Genomic DNA, 22902 nt, shown 5'->3' with positions numbered 1-22902 from the left:
GCTACTTCTCCACCCGAGGAGTCAAATTTGATTGTCATCCGCTGGCGTTCTAATATCCACCAATATTCCTCTGCCCGTTTGTGCTCCCTCCCACCCTCTCTAGCTCTGTGCACCCTGTATCACTCCCCGTCTCTCTGACCTCTCCGACATAGATCCAACTCATGTGTTTGATGTCCCTGTGCTACAATTCCAACCTGAACTTAGCTGATGTATCTCAGGCCACCGAGACCGTTTATCCGTGGCTGAGCACGAGAGGCCGAGATTGGACACTGTGGAGGGACCTTCAATCTCTGTCTGACCTCGGTAGTCTGTGATGGGACGGTGTGAAGGGAGATTCACTCTGTAACTGACCCCACTTGTGTGTGATGGGACGGGGCGGAAGGAGCTTCACTCTGTGTCTGAGCCTGGGATTGTGTGTTTGGACGGTGTGGAGGGAGATTCACTTTGTGTCTGACCCGGGATTGTGTGATGGGACGGTGTGTAATTAGATTCACTCCGTGTTTAACGCCAGTATTCCACCCCATCGCTCTAGTACGCGGGACCGCAGTGGACTCATGTCTGATATTATAGTCGATTTTAATAGACTGCGGGGGGCAGGAGGGAGTCAGTCAGCCAGGAAGGGGGTTGGGTGGAGATGTGATCCTGGGCACCCAGACTCTGCGAGTCCGACCTCCCTCAGGCTGGAGCTGAGACGCTATTGAGTCAGTGTGATGTGAGGAGCTCCAACCCATTGTTGCAGTGCACAGGGTGCGGGGGTGGGGGGAGGCAGCAAAAACCCCAAATAAAACTCGAGTCCGGCACCAGGACAGGAAGTTACAGCGGTTAACTGATTTCATCATGACAAATGTAAATTAAACAATGTGTGAGCTGCTGACGTGCGGGAATAAATAAGCTGCTCCCGACTCACTCACAGTCACACACAATTAACTGACCGGCGACAAGAAGAGACAGTTTGAATAATCAGTCCCGTTTCTCACCGTCACTCTGCATCGGGGAACCGATGATTACAAAATCGCACTTCAGGGCCGTGTCCGGGATCGCTGCAGATCCAGGGTCACTGCCGAGGTATTTGTCAATTTAACAGACTGTCAAATGCACCGTCCTTAGCAAACTGAGCAAAAGGATTCTCTCCCTAGATAATCCCACCCCGGGACACTGGTGTCCCAGATTGATCCCCGGCTTCGTGTTCTTCATATCTGTGTAATTCTCCGGGGTCTCACGTGGAGAGTCTCGAGCCAGCACATCCGGCGGTAGCTGCATCGCCGGTCAACTGGCGTTAAAACGTCACTGCGGGTCTGCTTCCGATGTCACAGAGCGCGAGACTGGAGCCAATCCCGTTAGAATTGTTGAGAATTAAACCAGGAGCGCGACCATTTAAATGAAGGGGAGGGCGGGGATGATCACACGCTCTCTCTCATTCCGGCTTTGGGTTTCTGCAGATATCTCAGTTCCTTCCCCGCGGTCTCACTGAACCGGTTGTCCCACAACCTGAAACAGATGGAAGAATAAAGATGAAATAAACAGATTACACAACAGTGTCAGTAACAGGGGACTGGGGTTAATGTTTCAACAACACTCACAAACAAGTATCACCAGAAAACACGCGGATCCGCTGATAACCTATCACATTGAACATTTACACACTTACCGAATCCGCTCCAGACTCGGGTGGTTCAGTTTGAGGCGGCGGAGAGCGGGGACAGATCGGTCTGTGAGCGAGTTCCATTCCAGGTCCAGCTCCGTCAGTGATGGGTTTGTACTGAGAGCGGAGGCGAGATCCTCGGCACCAGAATCCGTGAGACCGACATGGTACAGCCTGGAGATGAGAGACAGTGAGGGTGAAGGACACAGAGACAAATCTCCAGTGCTTATCAGTAACGTAATTACTGATCACATTAATGTTTAATGCCAGACATCCAGTGACTGTAAACACAATCACCCACAGTCTGGTACTTACCGCAGTTTCTGTATTTTACACTCCGGGTTCCTCAGAGCCGCAGACACCAGTTTCACTCCTGAATCTCCCAGTTCATTTTTGCTCAGGTTCAGCTCCGTCAGTGTTGGGTTTGTACTGAGAGCGGAAGCGAGATCCTCGGCACCAGAATCTGTGAGACCGACATCGTACAGCCTGGAGATGAGAGAGAGTGAGGGTGAAGATCAGAGAGAGACAGGAGACGGTGCAAATCCCCAGTGTTTTTAAGTAACTCAATTACTGATCACATTAATGTTCAGTGTCAGAAAACTAGTGACTGTAAACACAATCTCCCACATTCTGATACTTGCCACAGTTTCTGTAGTTTAGACTCCGGGTTCCTCAAAACCGCAGACACCAGTTTCACTCCTGAATCTCCCAGGTTATTTTCACTCAGGTTCAGCTCCATCAGTGATGGGTTTGTACTGAGAGCGGAGGCGAGATCCTCGGCACCAGAATCTGTGAGACCGACACGGTACAGCCTGGAGATGAGAGAGAGTGAGGGTGAAGGACAGAGAGAGACAGGAGACGGTACAGATCCCCAGTGTTTATCAGTACCAGAATTACCAATCACATTAATGTTCAGTGTCAGACACCCAGTGACTGTAAACACAATCTCCCACAGTCTGGCACTTACCACAGTCTCTGTATTTTACACTCCGGGTTCCTCAGAGCCACAGACACCAGTTTCACTCCTGAATCTCCCAGTTTATTATCCCCAAATCTAAACGCAAACAGACAGATTGATGCACAACGTGATTCAAACCGTGGGTGTGAGTGAATTTCTCTCACTCGGACATTTCAGGAGTTCCCATCACTGTCAATGTCCCTCACTGCCCCGCTCCAGGGGATTCAACAAATGTCAGTAATTCCGTCTGTCGGTGTGACCCTCTAAACTCCACATATTCTGTCCCATTCTCCAATAGTGAGGAAAATGTTCCTGAGATGTGAGAGGGACGGAAGACAGGACAAGTCCCTCAGTAAGGAATATTTGTTAATGGTGAAGTATCGGTGGGAGATGGTGGAAGAGGGAGACCGAACCTACAGGAGGAAGGGGGATGGGGAAGAGAGATCCCAGAGCATATAGGAGCATGGAGATGTTAGATCACACAGGAGGAAGGGGGACGGAGATGAAAGGACCAACAGTAGGAAAGGGAATGGGGATAGGATGTCCCCCAGCAGCATACCGATGGGAAAAGATAATCCAATAAAATGAGATGATCTGGAAATAGATTCCAATGGAGGGGTGGGTCTGAACTGAGGCCTAGAATCGGGAGAGGAGATGCGCCCATGGGGTCTGGGTATCTGGTAATGAGCACAGTCACACAGGTGGACTGATGGTGATAGTCACACACAGGGAAGGGCAGGGGAGGACAATCTCACAATGGTATTTCTTTCCTTCTCACTAGAACAGTCTGCTGACGGTCTCTTGTCCCTCACCGGGAAGGGGGTGGGAATCTCAGACCCATCTGCTGCAGTCAGTGTCAGTCTGGGTGTCTGTAACAGTGAGAAGGAACATTGTCAATGGACGTGTCACAGGCAGCAGGAAACACGGCCATTCCTGTGATTTACTACCATTAAACGAATGTTCGTAGTTCACTGATCTGATGAAGTCTCCAACATCTCTTAACAAGGAACCACAGAACCCTCCCGTCCTTGGGGAATTACTGACCGATCCCCTGGTCATTTGTCACAGTTCTTGAAAAACTGATTTACTACAGATTTAACCAATTTTCTTTACACAGAAACAACACAATGGAGCAGATTCACAGTACAGAATGAGAGATAAATCAAGTTACCTCAACTCCTGGCACTTGTGAAGCCCAGGTCCCAGCCTCTGGATTTCTTCACACTGAATGTGGCAGTTCTCCAGGTTGAGGTGTTTTATTGTATCACAGAGTCCGATGGCATGAGACAGGACAGCGCAGTCAACCGGGGTCAGTGTCACTCCACGGAATGAAAGAGTTTTCACAGATCCCAGTGCGGCCTGAGCCAGTCCACGATTCTGGGACTCAAACAGGTAGTGCAATGTGTTCAGGAGGCTCCTTTTACCAGCTTCATTCCCCGTGTTTCCACTCTGGCGTTGAACCTCCTCCTTCACCCAGTCAATCACCCGGCAGGTCGTTTGATTAGGAAATGGACCCAGAATCTCCTCCAGGCCCCGAGCTGTTATTGGGTTGGACAGACCAGCTACAAAACGGAGAAATATCTCGAATCGTCCATCTGTCGTGTTGTGGGCTTCAGTGAGGAATTTCAGGATATCCCCAGGATATGGATTCAGGAATTGTGCGACCGCAGCTACAAACTCTTGGATGGTGAGGTGTGGGAATGTGTACACCACACACCGGGCAAAATCCTCTCTCTCCAAAAGTTCGATCAGGAACCCAGATAGGAACTGGGAAGGCTGCAGATTGAACTAGATTAAATCTCCATCTGTAAACACTATCTTCCTCTCGGAAACTCCTCTGAAGGCCATCTGACCAACCCTGAGTAACACATCACGGGGGTTCTCAATCTCACGGTCGTGGTTTTTCAGGATGTTGTAAATCCAGTAGGAATATAGTTGGGTGATGGTCTTGGGAACTCGCTGCGGGTCCCTGGCTCTTTGTGTGAAGAAGGGGCCCAGTGCCAGTGCGAGGATCCAACAGTAGGAGGGGTTGTAGCTCATTGTGTCCAGGATCTCGTTTTCCTTCACGTATTTGAAAACAGCTGCTGCCACCGTCTGATCTTCAAAATGTCTCATGAAATATTCCTTTCGTTCATCACCAACAAATCCCAGGATTTCAGCCCAGACACTGATCTCTGCTTTTTCCAATAAATGTAACGCAGTGGGACGGGTGGTCACCAGCACTGAACACCCTGGGAGCAGCTTGCCCTGAATTAAACTGTACACAATGTCAGACACTTCACACCACCACTCGGGATCTGGGCACTGGTGCTTGGGTTCTGTATCTCTCCGACTGTCAGCAAAATCGATTCTGTGTTTGAATTCATCCAAACCATCAAATATAAACAACAATCCCTCTGGGTTCTTCCAGACCTCTCTCAGGATATTCCCAAAGTAAGGATACTGATGCAGAATCAGTTCCCTCATGTTTATTCTACAGTTAATGGAATTTAAATCCCGGAATTTGAAACTGAAGACAAACTGGAACTGTTGGTATATTTTCCCTGTGGCCCAGTCATAAACAATCTTTTGTACCATTGTTGTTTTCCCAATCCCCGGGACTCCGGCCACTGCTGCTGAACTCCCAGATTTGCATTTACTCCGGGAAAAGCTGCTCTGGAACAACTGGTCTGGCCGGATTTTTTCCAGCTCTCTGTGAATGTGTTTCTCCATCTTTCCACGGAGATGTTTCTGTCTCCACTCCTCGTGGTCTCTGCCTCTTGCCAGCAGCTCATGTTCCACCAGTCTCCGATCTCGAACAGTAGAAATGACCGTGAGCTCAGCGTATCTATCAACCAGCTGAAAAACCTTCACCTTCTCCCTCATCAGGATCGTGTTCACTCTCAGTGTTTCAGTTTGTGCCCGCAGAGTCTCCTTGTGTTTCTGTTGAACATCTTCCACGGGAACAGACAGTGGACAAACTGTTAGACGCGTCAACTCAGAACTCAATATTTAATACACAAGAGTTAGCTCAAAGCTATTGCATTAATGGATTCATCAATGGATGTTCGTACAGTAGAGTAAATTGCATTAAAAGGCCCCGGACTGGACTGAGAGGCCTGGTCTAGATAAACATAGATCATCACATTTCCACATTACCTGTTCTGTGAAAGCGAGTATTTCCCTGGTAGCTTACTAACTCCCAACTATCCCGTACGTGACAAACTCCCACTACTGTCACCACTGTCATTGTTCCTGTGGAAGAACTTTGAAAGCCCAGTGTTGATGCCGCGTATGTAGATGGAGAAAAGGAAAGTGGGTATCCTCTCAAAGGAACAAGTCGGGGAGTCACAGCTACCCCTCCCTTCCCACCGTCACTGATTCAAAATGCAAAGAAGTTGCTTTGCTGATCAGCACGTGCACCGTGGGTGTGTGGTTCGGAGTTAAAATATCAATGTCTTGTTCAGGAGATTGAGACAGTCAGCATTTTGACACAAAACACAGAAAATCACCCCTCCCACTTCCATCATCACAGACGCTGCTCAGCTCACTGAGTTCCTCCAGACAATGGTTTGAGACGGCAGATCTGCAGTCTCGTGTCTCTTAAAGAGTATGTGTTGCAAGTACTCAACAGATTCAAGATTGAACATACACTAGTGTGAAGGAGAAGGAAATAGTTGTTTATCTGGATCTGATGCAGCAGAAAAACTCAGATAAAGAGCGAAATGGAAAACACGGTAAATATAAATACATAGGATACAGGAGTCACTCTGACCTCAGGTGGTTCTGACAGAATATTTTCAAACCGTGCTGGTGGTGGGGTGGGGGTTGTTAGTTGTGGAGGCGTGGCTTAGTCATTGGAGGTGTTGATCAGTCTTACTGCTTGAGGAAAGTAACTGATTTTTTTTATAACCGTATAACTATATAACAATAACAGCACGGAAACAGGCCGTCATGGCCCTGCTAGTCCGTGCCGAACGTTTACTCTCACCTCGTCCCACCGACCTGCACTCAGCCCAAAACCTCCATTCCTTTTCTGTCCATATAGCTGTCCAATTTTATTTTAAATTACGATATTGAACTTCCCTCTACCACTTCTACTGGAAGTTCGTTCCACAGAGCTACCACTCTCTGAGTAAGAAATCCCCCCTCGTGTTACCCCTAAACTTTTGACACAAGCTCTTGTAACGAAGGATGAACAACTCTGATGGGCAGAAGGGTGCAGAGTTGCCCATGCCCCCCCCCCCCCTTTTTAGAATCGCAAACCATTACTATTTCTATGCTGCTCTTGAGAGAGTAAGAGAGACAAAAGAAAACATGCCAGGACATCTGTACTGATAACAGTCTGAGAGAGAGTTATGTTTACCCTTCATGTTATGACTCCCAAAAAGACTTATGGCTGCGGAAAGGGCTGTTTACGTGGTACCATCCTGCTCATTAAAATTCCTCAGTGGACAGCCAGATTGGGCTGGTTTGATGAATAAAGCCATTCAAAACTGATTGACACCTGAGACCCCGTGAGTGGGGATAAAAGTGAGGTCTGGGGTGATACCCCACAGACGCACCGAGAGACACACTAGTGAGCACTGTTGAGTGTTGGGACTCACGAGAAAGTGTGCGGCATCGAGGACCGAACGGATCGGTCAATTTAACTCACAGTGGTGATAGCAAGGCCGGTGGGGGCTTGTGTGTGTGTCCACCCTTGCCTGGGTGACGAGTCCACCACGGAAGAAAGGTCTAGCTAAAGGACGGAGTGGTCATACCTGAATGGCCACAACAATAACAACTCGCCGGATCAAGAATATAAAGGAAGGTTTGACCGGCTGTCACTGTTAGCTCGCCCTCCCTCTTTTTTTCTCTATCTCTCTCCAACGATTTAAAACACCGGAACCAGCAACTACCTCAACCTGCATGAACTGAACTGAACTTTATACTTATTGACGACAATTCATTATCCCCTAGACAACGATAGAGCTTGTTTATATTTGATTACTATTATACCCACGCTTTTAGGTTTAGTATTGCTAACGTGTATTATCTGTATATTGGCATTGTTTTGTATATTTTACTAATAAACACTGTTTGAAATAGTACCACCAGACTCCAACGGATTCTTCTATCTTTGCTGGTAAGACACCCAGTTACGAGGTACGTAACACTCTGAACTCATGTCCTCTTGTTTCAATCTCCTCTACTCTCGATGGAAGAAGCCTATCCACGTCAACTCTATCTATCCCCCTCATAATTTTAAATATCTCTATCAAGTCCCCCCTCAACTTTCTACGCTCCAAATCGAGTCTGGAATTTTGAGTCTGGTGGGCCTGCTATGGATGCTACGTCGCTTCCTCCCTCATGGGAGAGGGGCAAACATCCCATAGGCAGGATAGGTGGGATACTTCCTCCCTCATGGGAGAGTGGCAAACAGCCCATAGGCAGGATAGATGGGATACTTCCTGAAGCTTCAACCCCTTTTACGGAGGATTTCTGTATATACGCCCCTGATGGAAGGTAGACTGCGGTTTCCGGTGATGCGTTGGGCAATTTTGACTACCCGTTGTAGAGCTTTCCAGTCCACCGCAGTTATGCCGCATGTTGGCCTGCCCTCTGCAGCACAGCTGTAGAACGACGGGAGTGTAGATGTGAGTACAGGTCTGACAAAGTCTGTGGAAAGGGGAGAAAGGGGAGATGCTACTGGTCTATGATTTTAAATATGCTTGAAAACCATGCTGATTACAGGTCCGGTGGTGAAGAAGAGAGCAGAGACCGAGGGATTTCGGTAGTGGGTGGTACAGGATTTCAGCTGTCACCGGACCTGCACAGAATAGCAGAGGAATAGGCCCTTCGGCCCACAATTTTGGTGCCAGCATGATGTCCCCATAAATACCTCCCACCTGCCTCCGGAGCTGTGAACGTGGACATCAAGGTCGCTCTCGACATGAATGAAGGTCGTGACCTTTACTGTATACTCCCCCCCCCCCCACATTCCTGAACTGCAACAACTCACACTTCTCTGGATTAAACTCCATCTGATATTTCCCCATCCGCATCTGCAACTGATCTATATCCCGAAGTATTCTTTGCACGCTTCTGCACTCTCAACAACCCAGTGTCTAATTTAAGCATCATAAACCTTACCTTTCCTCCTTCGGACTAAATTTACAACATCTTTTGTCAAGTATCACATCATTGACTCTAATGTCCATTCATCAGCTAATCAGCTGATAATTAATTGACCCCACTTGTCAGATGGGGATCTGTCCAATAAGAGCTGCTACCAATCTAACACTTTGCCATTTTATCTGCCTACCCCAATTTAATGTTCCCACGTCTTATACCACATAATCTGTAGACCTCTCCTTAATCATACCTATCTGAGAACAGGAGTTGTGTTCACTGTTCCCAAAGGCTCTGCCACTGAAACCTGAAAATCTTGTCGGTTTACATCCCAATACCAGGTGCATTATCTCCTCTCTTCTCATTCAGACATCACACACATTATTCCCGGAACACATCCCGCCATCGGAGAATCCGAAAATATTCTGGGCAGTAAGGAAACACGGGACAGTATAAGTTAGGTCATCAGCAATACAGGGAAAGTTAAAATTACCTTGTACAACAAATTTGCTGCTTTTAAATCTTTCCAGAATTTGCCTACATATCAGTTCCTCTATCTCCTGATGATTATTGGGAGATGTTTAGTTAAAAAGAAATCAGTGATTGTCTTATTGTTGAACTCTCCCCATATTGCCTCAGTGCTTCCTTTCCCCAATATGTCCTCTCTGAGTGCAGCTGCGAAATTCTACAGATCAGTGAATAAACTGTATTACCTTCCCAATCAAACCTGAAATATCACAACTCTGGAATATCGAGCTGACATTTTTGTCCCTTTTTTAATCAAATCTTCACAAAGGCCACTATATCATAGTTCTATGTGCTAATCCATTCTCAAGGTCCAACTACCCGACCCACAACACTCTCCACTAAACTGACCTCTTCTCTCCCAATCATCTCATCATGTTCATTTACCCGGCCCTACCGGTCTTACAAAGAGGTTACTTAGCCTAACCTGTACATTTTCTAGACTCTTCTTGTCAGGAGATAATGTAGCTGGACAAGTGTTTGAAGTGTCAGTGAGAGAGCATTCTGGACATAGAGACCATCTGTCTCAGTTATGAAAAGGGATGCTGATACCGCGAGTATTGAAACCCCGAATTAGGGGAAGGCAGATGTCAGAGTAAGACAGGGTCTAGATGAAGTGTTGACACAGTTGCTTGCAACTACACTCAGCTGAAGACAGACGTTTACAAGAGATGTGGAACCTGACAGTGTGTTAGCATCCTGCCGGTCTGTTCAGGATTTCACAGAGTTTGAAGAAACTTCCGGGGTCTGCGGGAGCTCACAGCGTGTCAGGAACTTTGCAGCGGTCTGCGGGGTCTCATAGTGTGCCAGTACACTCCTAGGGACGTGTGGGGTCTCACAGTGTGTCAGGACTGTTGGGGAAGTGCGGGGTCTCATAGTCCGTTGGGAACTTGTCAAAGATGTGTGGGGTCTCACTGTGTGACAGGACTCTACCAGGGATGTGTGGGATCTCTCGATGCGTCAGGAACCTGCCAGGGGTGTATGGGGTCTCATAGTGCGAAAGCACCTTATCAGAAGTGCAAGGGGTTCTCGGAATGTGTCAGGAACCTCCAAGCAGTGTGTGGGGTCTCACAATCTGTTAGGACCCTGTCAGGGGTGTGTGAGGTCTCATGGTGAGTCAGGTCCTGTTAGGGTGTGTGGGGTCTCACAGTGTGTCAGGACCCTGTCAGGGTGTATGTAGATTCACAGTGTGCCACGAACCTGTCAGAGATGTTTGGGGACTCACAGTGTGCAGGACCACTACAACAATCTGTGGTGCTTCCCCAATGTGTCAGGACCTGAAAAAGGAATACAGTGAGTTAGGAAAGAAGGAAGGAAGGAAGGAAGGAAGGAAGGAAGGAAGGAAGGAAGGAAGGAAGGAAGGAAGGAAGGAAGGAAACTGAGAGGCAGGACCTCAATGGTAGATAAATGTGTGACGGAAGATTTACAGCTTGGTCAGAAATTCAGATTGTTGGATAACTGGAACCTCTTCTGGGACAGGTGGGACCTGTATAAAAGGTTGAATTGTACTTGAATCTAAGGGGTTCCAATATTCCTGCGGGCAGATGTTACTGGAACAGTTGGAAATGGTTTAAACTAATTTGGCAGGAGGATGGGAAACAGTATGTTAGAACTGGGGATGACCCAGTAGGTTTACAAGTAGATGATGGGTGTAACATGAATGAAAGGATGTTCAAGCGCATAACTAGGTACAAATGCAGTCATAGCAATGATTTAAATTGTACCACAGAGGCACACTTCAGAGCGGCAAAGAATGCAGGATTGCAAGTGTTGTATTTAAATCCGGGTAGCATTCGGACTCAGGTGGATGAACTCGTGGCGCAACAAGAGATCGGTCGGTATGAGTTTATGGGCATCACTGTGTCATGGCTGAAGTAAGACCATAGTTGGGAGCTTGATCTCAAAAGATGAGCTTTGTATCGGAAGGACAGACAGGGAGTCTTTTGTGTTTCTGTTGGTACAAGATGGAATTACATCTTTGGAAATAGGTGACTGAGGGTCAAGAGATTGTTAAATTTTTGTGGATGGAGTTAACAGATTGTAATGGTTAAAACCCATTATGGGAATCTTATGCAGGCCTTCAAATAGTAGCCATCGTGGGGCTGAGTTTGCAGAGGGAGCTGGAGAATGCAAGTAATAAAGGCAAGGAGGAAATTGTAACGAGGGCTTCAATATGCAAGCGGTTGTGAAAATTAGGTTGGAGTCGGACCGCAAGAGAGAAAATGTGTTGAATGTCTACGAGATGGCATTTTAGAGCAGTTTGTGCTTGAGCATAATTCGGGAAAGGCTATCTTATAATAGGCGTTGTGTAATAAATCAGATATTTTTAAGGTAAAGACACAGTGAGGAGGCAGTGATCATATTATGATTAAATTCATACTGCAGTTTGAGAGGGAGAAGCATAACTCATATGTTTCAGCATCGCAATGGAACGAAAGTAATTTCTGAAGCATGAGAGAGGAGCTTGTACCGGAGGATTGGAGAAGGACACGGGCGCGGATGACAGAAGAGCAGAGATGGCTGGAGTTTCTGTGAATAGTTCACAAGCCGCAGGATAGAAATGCCCTACAGAGGAATAAGTTCTCAAACAGCAGGGGTAGGGAATCGTGGCTGACAAGGGAAGTTAAGGACTGCATAAAAGCCAAAGAAAGGACATACAAGGCAACAAAAGTTTGTGTGTGATTCGATTACTGGAAAACTTTTAAAATCTAACAAAAGAGGTGTGTAAGATGATGAAAGGGATTGATTGTGTGGCTAGTCAGAGGCTATTTCCCCAGGGATGAAATTGCTCACACGAGAGGGCACTGTTTTAAGGTGCCTGGAATAAGGTAGAGAGGAGATGTCAGGGTTAAGTTTTTGTTTACGTAGAGTGTGGTGAGTATGTGGAATGGGCTTTTGGCAATGGAGGTGGAGGCGGATACGATAGGGTCTTTTAAGAGACTCCTGGACAGCTTAGGAAAATAGAGGACTATGGGTAACATCAGGTAATTTCTAAGTAAGTACGTGTTCGACACCGCTTTGTGGGCCGATGTGCCCGTATTGTGTTGTAGGTTTTCTATGTTTCTAAGTTTCAAAAAGGCTTCTAAAGTGTTTTAAGAAAGGAGGAAGGCAAAAGAAAGGAAATTATAGGCCACGTAGCCTAACCTCAGTGGCTGGGAAAGTGTTGGGGTCTATGCATAAGGATGAGTTTTCAAGGTACTTGAAGACTAACAATAAAATAAGTCAAAGCAAGCATGGTTTCTCAGAGGAAGTAACAAGCACGGTGGACAAAAGCAATGGATGCCATTTACTTATATTTCAGAAGGCCTTTGATAAGGTGCCAAATATGAGTCTCCTTGACAAGATAAAATTGGAAGAATGAGTAAATAAGTGGCAGATGGAATACAGTGTTGGGAAAATAATGAGATTTCATTTTTGGTAATAAAGAGCAACAGTGCGGACGAATATCAAAATGGGGAGAAGGTTTAAACAGCAGAGGAGCAAAGGGACTTAGGAGTCCTTGTAAAACACTCCCGGAAGGGTAATTTACAGGTTGAGTCTGTGGTAAAGAAGGCCATGCAGACACAGTGTCCCTGTAACTTGCTAGGGTTATATGGAGTCTCCCAGTGAGACTGGAACCGGTCAGAGATGTGCGGGGTCTCACAGAGTGTCGGGACAGCGCCAGTGCTGCGCTTGGTTTCCCAATATGTCAGGACACTGCCAGGGGTCTGTCTGGGGTCCCACATTGCGTCAGGAACCTACCATGGGTGTGTGGGGTCTCCCAGTATGTCGGAACGCCCCTGGGAGTGTGCGGGCTCTCTATTCAACATATTCGGTTGAGATATGGAGCGTGGGAAAACATTGCTGTTGAAATAGTTACTTTAGAGAATGCGACAGTGGTAGAAATTATGCTCTTCAATAACTAGGGAGATAATCTGTTTCGTATTCAGAAATAGGAGTGGGTATTTCACTGCCGTGTCTGATCCCTCGGCAAACAGCATGAAGAAAATCGAAGAATAAGTTTGCAGGGAATTTGCAGAGGTTTACCAAATCCATGGTGCAAGGAAACTCAGGGGCTTTATTGACCGAATATGGACGAGAAAAACAATGACAGAGGTGACTGGAACGTGAGCACTTGGTAAACTTCCTGATTTGTCTATCTCTGCTCCTATTCGTAAATTAACTTTTTTTCTTCTTGGCAATGACAGCGGCTGAACCACGGTTCTGGCCAAGATTCCTTGCGTTTCTGAGCAAGAGCTTCTTATAATGAGATAAACATGGGCTGCTTTAAGTGTTTTTTTTTTACAGCTTCTGGTTTTACTCCGCGGTCTCCTCTGTTAAATGTGAAGTTGTGTAATCCAACTCAGTCTGAGATTATGATGCCTTACAATCTCTTGAGACCATGCACTGTCCCGGGCTCCATTTTCACCGACACAATGTGCTTACGGATGTAGTGAATTTCTCATCCAGACGGTGACAATTTAATTAATTGCAATATTATTTATAGATATTTTCAGTCCTTTCTACCTTCCTTGCCGCAATCTCACAACTCTCGGTTTCTCTCTGTTTCTCTGAACTAATTCCGATCTCTCACCCTTCCATAGTGTGCATCACACAAACCGGCACACATGAACTTCAGCTTCTGTGGACTGAGCAGAGGATTTTGTCCCCCATCTCAGCCTCACTATCATTGTCTCCTGATGGACTCCCCAGGATGAGTGAGTTGGAAATTATACTGGATAACTGTAATAGTGTTTGCACTGAGGGAGTGCAGAAGTGAACAGAGTGGGGTTCATGTGCTGTTTTGGGGTCGGACAGAACTGTAGCGTGTTACCAGCTTTTTTCATTAAATCAATGCTCTCATTGTTATTCTGTGAGGAGAACTTCAATGGACTCACAATTCTAAAAATGATAACCTGTAGGATCGGATGGGATTTGGAAAAGTGATCCAGGGCTGTTCCACTTGTTGCGTAGCTGTAGGGGAAGGATTTCACCTTCCGAGTGAAGAATTTCACTCCTCCAGATCGTCCTCTTCTCCACTCTAGCCCCAGTTGAGAGACCTGTCGTTGCAGGACCCGGAGAGGAGTGATCCGTTTCACAAAATCCCCGACTATGAGTCGTTCCTCATAATGTCCTGTGAAAACTTTCCCTCCAGCAAACATTTACCATGTGTCTCAACGTGTATCGTGTCACGGTGCCAACATTTACCTGGTCAAATCCCTATGGCTCAGCAACGTTACGGCCCTACACAATATTAGTTGCTGGTGGAAACAGCCGTTTCTTCATTTACCTTTCAGGTCACTGGGAATTTCCGGTATGGGTCGATGGACCGGAACACAACCTGTTCAGATTTAAACAATTTGAGGAATTGAAATGTGTGAAATGATTAAGTATGTAATGCTTGATTCCAAAATTAAACTAATCTGATATTATCTCACCGTGTTTCTCAATTTCTTTTAGTACTTTGTCAAACTTTGGTACACCAATCCGCATTTTCACAAACGTTTCCCACATCACCCTCTGGGCGCGGGAGCCTTTCTCCATCACCAGGTTCAGGAGGAGTTTAGAACTGTCCGCCCGCTCTCCCTTATCAGCGAGATCAGAGATTTTCTGCGAAGTGTAACGGTGAACATATTGGGGACTGACATATTCACACAGAGAATGAGAAGTAAATTATGTGCTCTGTAACGGGATCACACTGAGCAGTCACCCGGACGGGTGCTGATCCTGTCTGGACTTGGACTGTACATTCTGAGTGCAGAGCCTCAGAACCTGGTCCACCACTCAATGAGATCCTGGCTGTTCTGTGGCCACTTCATTGACGTGGTTCCAAATCCATAAATAATTCCTTATCATATTTGACCGTGTAAAACAGGAATCAGGAAATAACGATCACAGATGAAAAAAAATAAAGGTTTCTATAACAGAGTAAGCAGCCTCAGAGAAGTTGCAGAAAAGATGATCTGATTTATCTCCTCATTCCGCCAGTGTCCAGCATGACAGCGGATTACTGGCTGACACCTGATGCCTTTTCCAGTGGAGGTTTATTCAGTGATTACACATTACAACATGGCAGTATTCCCCGATCCACACTGTTTGCAGTTACAGATTGTAAGACAATCATCGCCACCCAGAACAGAACACACTCGAGCTCCTGTGGCATCCACTGATAATGCCCCGGTTCTCACTGTCATGCTGCACGTTCTTCACAAACCCAAACTGCCTGTCATATTTTCATTTAAAACTCTAAGCGCACTGAACTGTTAATTGCTCAAGTCACTCAGCGGCGTCCTTTCACCTCTTTCTCTCACTGGCTCAGAATCATATGTTCGAAATTACATGTACAGTATTTATTTCGCAGTTTTTCTTGTATCTAACTTAATATCTGATGAGTCAGAGTTCTGACACCCATCAGTCCTGTGATGTGTGAAAATTCAAACCCATTCACTCTCCCACTCACCCGATGTTCCTCTCTGCTGAACTGATTCTCAGCCGTTAATGCCAGGCTCACTCCGTGCACCCCTCCTTCCATCGCCTGTTCCAGCCTGTCCCGGTAGAAGTCCGTCAACTGCAGCAGCTGGAAATCCTCCCAGCTTGCCAGGAGCTCGGTGATCACTGAGCTCGGACCTGTGAAGGAAAATGAAGAGCATTACTAACCCCATATTGCGGAGCAACTTTCTCTCTGGAACCTAAACGTGGTGCGCCAGGTCACCAAACAGTCCAAAATATATATGGGGGGAACGGGCACAGGCCGGGGCGTGGAATGAGTGGGTATAGCTCCCTTTCTCTGTCTGGAAAGTACTCTGCTTATTCCTAAGAATACAGTATAGTAACCCATCAGCATCACTCTCCTGATAATGCCCATCACCACCGCTTTGCTCTGGGTTACTGACTGCCTGCCTGGTCAATCCCTTCCTCAGCAATTTTCTGGCATATCTCACAAAATGCTGGAGGAACTCAGCAGGTCAGGCAGCATCTATGGAGGAGAATAAACAATCAATGTTTCAGACCAAAATCCTTCATCGGGCTGGAAATGAAGAGGACAGAAATTCTAGATATTATAGATTCTAGACATTACTTTCTATTCCCTGTGGTCCTGATCGGAAAGATTAACTGTTTATTCCTCTCTATGGATACTGCCTGACCTGCTGAGTTCTGCCAATATTTTGCGTGTCATCTGCAGAATGCCTTGTGTTCTGGAATAACTGGCTATTTTAATGTGCATCACAATCTGTTAGAGGGACAGTAATTGTACTCCTTACAGGTGTGACTATGGTTCCCCGAGAGATGTTAACTCTCTCTCTCTCTCTCTCTCTCTCTCTCTCTCTCTCTCTCTCTCTCCCTCCCTGTCTCTCTCTGTCTCCCCCACTCTCTCCCTGTCTCTCTCTCTGCTCAGTCGCTTCACAAATATTTGTGAGAATTGCCGATACAGAATAAAACCCAGACACACAGTCAGTACAATATTTAATTATTTAAAAACATCACCCACATACCCGTGACTTTTCCTGTTGTTGACATCACTGTAACTCCTCCACAGCCCGCGCGTTGAGGCAGCTTGAGTACAGTTGTGTTCAGAGTTTGCTGCCCTGTAACAACCAAAATTAGCAGGAGGGTCAAACATTAATTGATATGTAAAGAAGAACACTCTTTTCTTTTTAAACACAGGCTAACACTCCCGAACACCTTGGGCCTGTCCACTAAAGTCTTGACAAGGCCAGATTCACCTGCACCCATCCACCCACAGTCACGCAATACCCTTTCCGCTCTCTCCTTGGATTGTACACTGAGCCAGTATTCTTCAGGGTATCTGCTCGCTATATTGCAGGCAATTCCGTTTGAGGAACCAATCAACGGAATGGTTAGGCAAGTTGAGCGGACAGCGCCCACTGCTTTGGTCCTCCCACCATTGGTTGCGCCATGGTGAGTAATGGAGAACTATTACAGCAGTGTGGGGTGAAAAAATTCAGCTAACCAATGGGACGTCTATTCCTCTCGCCACTGAGTTATGCAGATTTCTCAGACATTCCTGATTCTCACCGTCTCCTTTCAGTTTAACATCCCTTGGCATTGACACCTTTGGCAATATATTGTTTGAGTCTATATAGAAACACTCTGACATCCTGAACAATGCAATCTCACCCATAGCATCGTGACATCTTGTCCTGAACCACTATAGTTTCTCCGGCAGATATTTAAGACAATCATTGTCACCTAAACTCCCCTCAAGATTTCTTTGAGCATATCACCTGGCTTTTATCAGACAGTTATATTGACCCTTGTTAAACACAATGTAGACCCGTCATGCATTCAAAACAGCAAATTGACTAACAGGTTTGATATGAATAAAACAAAATACTGGAATTATTCAACAAGACAGTCAATATGTTAATATTTCAACAATGGCAACTTGGTTTTGCTAGAATTCACGCTACATTCGCAACAAATATTTCTCAATTTGTCGATCATTTTAAATATTCTGAGATAATTGAGTGTATCTTCATTAAGAAAGAGGATGTGCTGGAGCTTTTGAAAGGTATTCAGTTGGATAAGTCGCCAGGACTGTAGGAGATATTTCCCAGGCTACCTTGGGAAGCGAGGGAGGAGATTGCTGAGCATCTGACGATGATCTTTGCATCATCAATAGGGTGGGGCGAAGTACTAGAGGATTTGAGGGTTTCAGATCTTGTTCCCTTATTCACGAAAGGGATTAGAGATAACCCAGTAAATGATATAGCAGCGAATCTTACTTCAGTGATGGACAAGTTGTTAGAGAAGATTCTAAGAGCCAGGATTTATGAGCATTTGGAGACACGTAATCTTATTAGGGAGAGTCAACATCGCTTTGTCAAGGGCAAGTCATGCCTTACGGACCTGATTGAATTCTTTGAGGATGCAACAAAAGATATTGAAGGTAGAACAGCGGATGTGCTGCAGAAAAAAAGCATGAAGGATGTGTGGGATGGGATGAAGATCATCACCGGATGCGGTGCAAAGCGGGGGGCAAACATAAGTGGAGATGTGGAGAAAGCGAACCAGCTGAACAACTTCTTCAATAGGTTCGACAGCACAATCTCATCCTCACCGCAGAACTCCACACCAGGCTTACTTCCCTCACAGGAAAATAGCCACTCACAGGAGACCTTGCCCACGCCCAGGATTACGGCTGCACAGGTGGAAGGTCAACTGAGGAAGATCTGTACCAGCAAGGCGGCTGGACCGGATGGAGTTTCCCCACGATTACTGAGGGCCTGTGCGACTGAGCTGGGAGAACCACTACAGCGCATCTTCAATATGAGTCTAGATCAGAGAAGAGTACCCAGACAGTGGAAAACATCCTGTATTGTCCCGGTACCGAAGAAACCACAACCAAAGGAGTTGAATGACTTCAGACCTGTTGCCTTGACGTCGCACGTGATGAAGACCATGGAGCGGCTGATAATACAGAATCTGAGGCCATAAACCAGGCACGCCCGGGATCCGCTTCAGTTTGCGTATAAGGAGAAGGTGGGAGTGGAGGATGCTATCACGTATTTGCTGCACAAATCACTCTCTCACCTAGATGGGGTCAGTTGTGCTGTGAGGATTACATTCCTTGACTTCTCTAACACCATCCAGCCCAAGATCTTAAGGCACAAACTAACGGAGATGGGAGTAGACTCTCACATGGTGGATTGGATAGTGGACTACTTGACAGATAGACCTCAGTATGTGCGGTTGGGAGACTGTAGGTCTGACACGGTGGTCAGCAGCACAGGAGCGCCGCAGGGAACCGTACTCTCTCCGGTCCTGTTCACCCTGTACACATCAGACTTCCAATATAACTCGGAGTCCTGCCATGTGCAGAAGTTCGCTGATGACAACGGCCATAGTGGGGTGTGTCAGGAATGGACAGGAGGAGGAGTATAGGAAACTGATACAGGACTTTGTGATATGGTGCAACTCAAACTACCTTCGTCTCAATATCACCAAGACCAAGGAGATGGTGGTGGACTTTAGGAGATCTAGGCTCATAAGGAGCCAGTGATCATTAATGGAGAATGTGTGGAGCAGGTTAAGACCTACAAGTATCTGGGAGTACAGTTAGACGAGAAGCTAGACTGGACTGCCAACACAGATGCCTTGTGCAGGAAGGCACAGAGTCGACTGTACTTCTTTAGAAGGTTGGCGTCATTCAATGTCTGCAGTGAGATGCTGAAGATGTTCTATAGGTCAGTTGTGGAGAGCGCCCTTACTTTGTGGTGGCGTGTTGGGGAAGAAGCATTAAGAAGAGGGACGCCTCACGTCTTAATAAGCTGGTGAGGAAGGCGGGCTCTGTCGTGGGCAAAGTACTGGAGAGTTTAACATCGGTAGCTGAGCGAAGGGCGCTGAGTAGGCTACGGTCAATTATGGAAAATCCTGAACATCCTCTACATAGCACCATCCAGAGACAGAGAAGCAGTTTCAGCGACAGGTTACTATCGATGCAATGCTCCTCAGACAGGATGAAGAGGTCAATACTTCCCAATGCCATTAGGCTTTACAATTCAACTGCCAGGACTTAAGAACTTTTTTTTTAAAGCTATTATTAATGCTTTTTGAGTTAGTGATTTAGATGCATATCATATTATTACTGAGTTAAGTATTGTATGTAATTAGTTTTTGCTACAACAAGTGTACGGGACATTGGAAAAAAGGTTGAATTTCCCCATGGGGATGAATAAAGTATCTATCTATCTATCTATCTATCTATCTATCTATCTATCTATCTATCTATCTATCTATCTATCTATCTATCTATCTATCTATCTATCTATCTATCTATCTATCTATCTATCTATCTAATGATTTCCGTAGGCATTTGATAAGGTACAAAAGGCAAGGTTCATTCAGAAAGTAATGAGGCATGGGATCCAAGAAACGTTGTTTGGTGGATACAGAATTGGCTTGCTCACAGAAGGCAAAAGATAGTTGTAGATATTTGAATTCTGCATTCAGGACGGTGACCAGTTGTATCAAATTTGAAGACAGAATATTATCTTAATGCTAAGACTCTTGGCAGTGTGGAGGGTCAGTGAGATCTTGGAGTTCTGTGTCCAAAAGACACTCAAAGCTGCTGCGCAGGTTGACAGTGTTGTTCAGAAAGCGTATGATGTGATAGCTTCCATCAACTGTAGGATTGAGTTCAGGTCCTGTGAGACATAGAAACATACAAACACAGCAACACAGAAACACAGAAAGCCTACAGCACAATACAGGTCCTTCGGAACAGAATGTTGAGCCGAACATATATTTACTTTAAAATTTACAAAGGGTTACCCATAGCCCTCTATTTTTCTAAGCTCCATGTTCCTAACAAGGAGTCTCATCAAACAACCTATCGTATCCTCCTCCACCAACGTCGCTGGCAGCCCATTTCATGCACTCACCAATCTGCGTAAATAAAAATGTATCTCTGAAATCTTCTCTGTAACTACATCCAAACACCTTAAAAGTATAGAGGATGACCTGAATTCCAAAAGGCATAAATTTAAAGATGTCACATTTCTTTAATATTTTAAAGAAGATTACTTTTTTATTTCCATCTTTTACTGTTTCAGAATAATAAACAAAAGGAAAAGAGCCCGAAGCAAAAGTTCGGGCGCCTTGCATGGTCAGTACATAGCAACACTCCCTCTGGCAAGTATCACAACTTGTAAAACCGTTCTGTAGCCAGCTAAGAGTCTTTCAATTCTTGTTTCGGGGATTTTCGACCATTCTTCCTTGCAAAAGACTTCTAGTTCTATGAAATTCTTGGGCCGTCTTGCATGCACTGCTCTTTTGAGGTCCATCCACAGATTTTCGATGATGTTTAGGTCGGTGTGAGGGCCATGGCAAAACCAGCTTGCGCCTCATGAGGTAGTCCATTGTGGACTTTGAGGTGTTTTTAGGATCAGTATCCTGTTGGAGAAGCCATCCTCTTTCAATCTTCAGCTTTTTTACAGATGGTGTGATATTTGCTTCCGGAATTTGCTGATATTTAATTGAATTCATTCTTCCCTCTACCTGTGAAATGTTCCCTGTGCCACTGGCTACAACACATGATCGATCCACCCCCGTGCTTAACAGTTGGAGAGGTGTTCTTTTCGTGAAATTCTGCACCCTTTTTTCTCCAAACATGTCTTTGCTCATTGCGGCCAAGAGGTTCTATTTTAACTTCATCAGTCCACAGGACTTGTTTCCAAAATGCATCAGGCTTGTTTGAATGCGCCTTTGCAAAGCTCTGACGCTGAATTTTGTGGTGAGGACGTAGGAAACGTTTTCCTCTGATGGCTCTTACATGAAGGTCATACTTGTGCATGTGTACCGTCCCGTTGCACGCACTTCCATCATCATGAAGTGTTTCGAGATGCTTGTCATGAGGCATATGAAGACCCTGCTGCCTCCTCACTGGAACCCTTGCAGTTTGCGTACCGTCCCAACCGCTGAACAGATGACGCCATTGTCACCACCCTCCACCTGGTCCTAACCCACCTGGACAAAAAAGACACACACGTTCGGATTCTGTTCATAGACTTCAGTTCAGCATTCAACACAATCATCCCTCAGAAACTAACTGGAAAGCTGAGCTTACTGGGTCTGAACACCTCCCTCTGCAACTGGATCCTAGACTTCCTGACTGGGAGATCTTAGTCAGTCCGGATCGGGAGCAGCATCTGCAACACCATCACACTGAGCACCGGGCCCCCCCAGGGCTGCGTGCTCAGTCCACTGCTGTTCACTCTGCTGACCCATGACTGTGCTGCAACACACAGCTCGAACCACATAATCAAGTTCACCGATGACACGACCGTGGTGGGTCTCATCAGCAAAAATAGCGAGTCAGCTTACAGAGAGGTGGTGCAGCGGCTAAAGGACGGGTGCAGAGCCAACAACCTGTCTCCTATAGTGAATAAAACAAAAGAGATGGTTGTTCACTTCCAGGAGAGCACGGAGCGACCACAACCCGCTGAACATCGACGTCTCCCCGGTAGAGATCGTTAAGAGCACCAGATTTCTTGGTGTTCACCTGGCGGAGAATCTCACCTGGTCCCTCAACACCAGCTCCATAGCAAAGAAAGTCCAGCAGCGTCTCTACGTTCGGCGAAGGCTGAGGAAAGTCCATCTCCCACCCCCCATCCTCATCACATTCTACAGGGGTTGTATTGAGAGTATCCTGAGCAGCTGCATCACTGCCTGGTTTGGAAATTGCACCATCTCGGATCGCAAGACCCTGCAGTGGAGAGTGAGGTCAGTTGAGAAGATCATCGGGGTCTCTCTTCCCGCCATTACGGACATTTACAATACGCGCTGCATCCGCAAAGGAAACAGCATTATGATGCACCCCACGCACCCATCATACAATCTCTTCGCCCTCCTGCCATCTGGGAAAAGACTCCGAAGCATTCAGGCTCTCACGACCAGACTATGTAACTGTTTCTTCCCCCAAGCTATCAGAATCCTCAATATCCAGACCCAGGACTGACACCTTGCCCTATTGTCCCGTTTATTATTCATTCTAATGCCTGCACTGTTTTTGTGCAAATTACGCAGTCCTGTGTAGGCCTGTAGTCTAGTGTAGCTTTCTCCGTGTTGTTTTTTTACGTAGTTCATTCTAGTTTTTGTACTGTGTCATGTAACACCATGGTCCTGAAAAAAACGTTGTCTCATTTTTACTATGTACTGTACCAGCAGTTATGGTCGAAATGAC

The 22902-nt window shown here is 46.1% G+C and overlaps 1 protein-coding gene across 5 annotated transcripts in view; it reads right to left on the bottom strand.

Annotated features, from left to right (window-relative positions):
* Window positions 1–4354: 4354 nt before the first annotated feature.
* LOC140722638 (NACHT, LRR and PYD domains-containing protein 3-like) overlaps window positions 4355–22902 on the bottom strand; it is a 39971-nt gene continuing 21423 nt past the window's right edge. For 4 of the 5 annotated variants that reach the window (XM_073037347.1, XM_073037345.1, XM_073037346.1 and 1 more), the window contains exons 3-7: window positions 16691–16783; window positions 15658–15824; window positions 14636–14807; window positions 14488–14538; window positions 4355–5533 (exon numbers count right to left, since the gene is read on the bottom strand). In XM_073037347.1, coding sequence (XP_072893448.1) covers window positions 4389–5533; window positions 14488–14538; window positions 14636–14807; window positions 15658–15824; window positions 16691–16715 — 1560 coding nt within the window. In that variant the 5' untranslated portion in view covers window positions 16716–16783 and the 3' untranslated portion in view covers window positions 4355–4388. Of the gene's footprint in view, window positions 5534–14487; window positions 14539–14635; window positions 14808–15657; window positions 15825–16690; window positions 16784–21596; window positions 21687–22902 lie in introns of those variants that run through there. The other variant, XR_012097701.1, reaches the window with a different exon arrangement.

The sequence above is a fragment of the Hemitrygon akajei genome, unplaced genomic scaffold, assembly GCF_048418815.1.
Source record: "Hemitrygon akajei unplaced genomic scaffold, sHemAka1.3 Scf000082, whole genome shotgun sequence".
NCBI lineage: Eukaryota > Metazoa > Chordata > Chondrichthyes > Myliobatiformes > Dasyatidae > Hemitrygon > Hemitrygon akajei.
The sequence above is the reverse complement of the archived record's forward strand: the minus strand, read 5'-3'. Positions and strand labels throughout refer to the sequence as shown.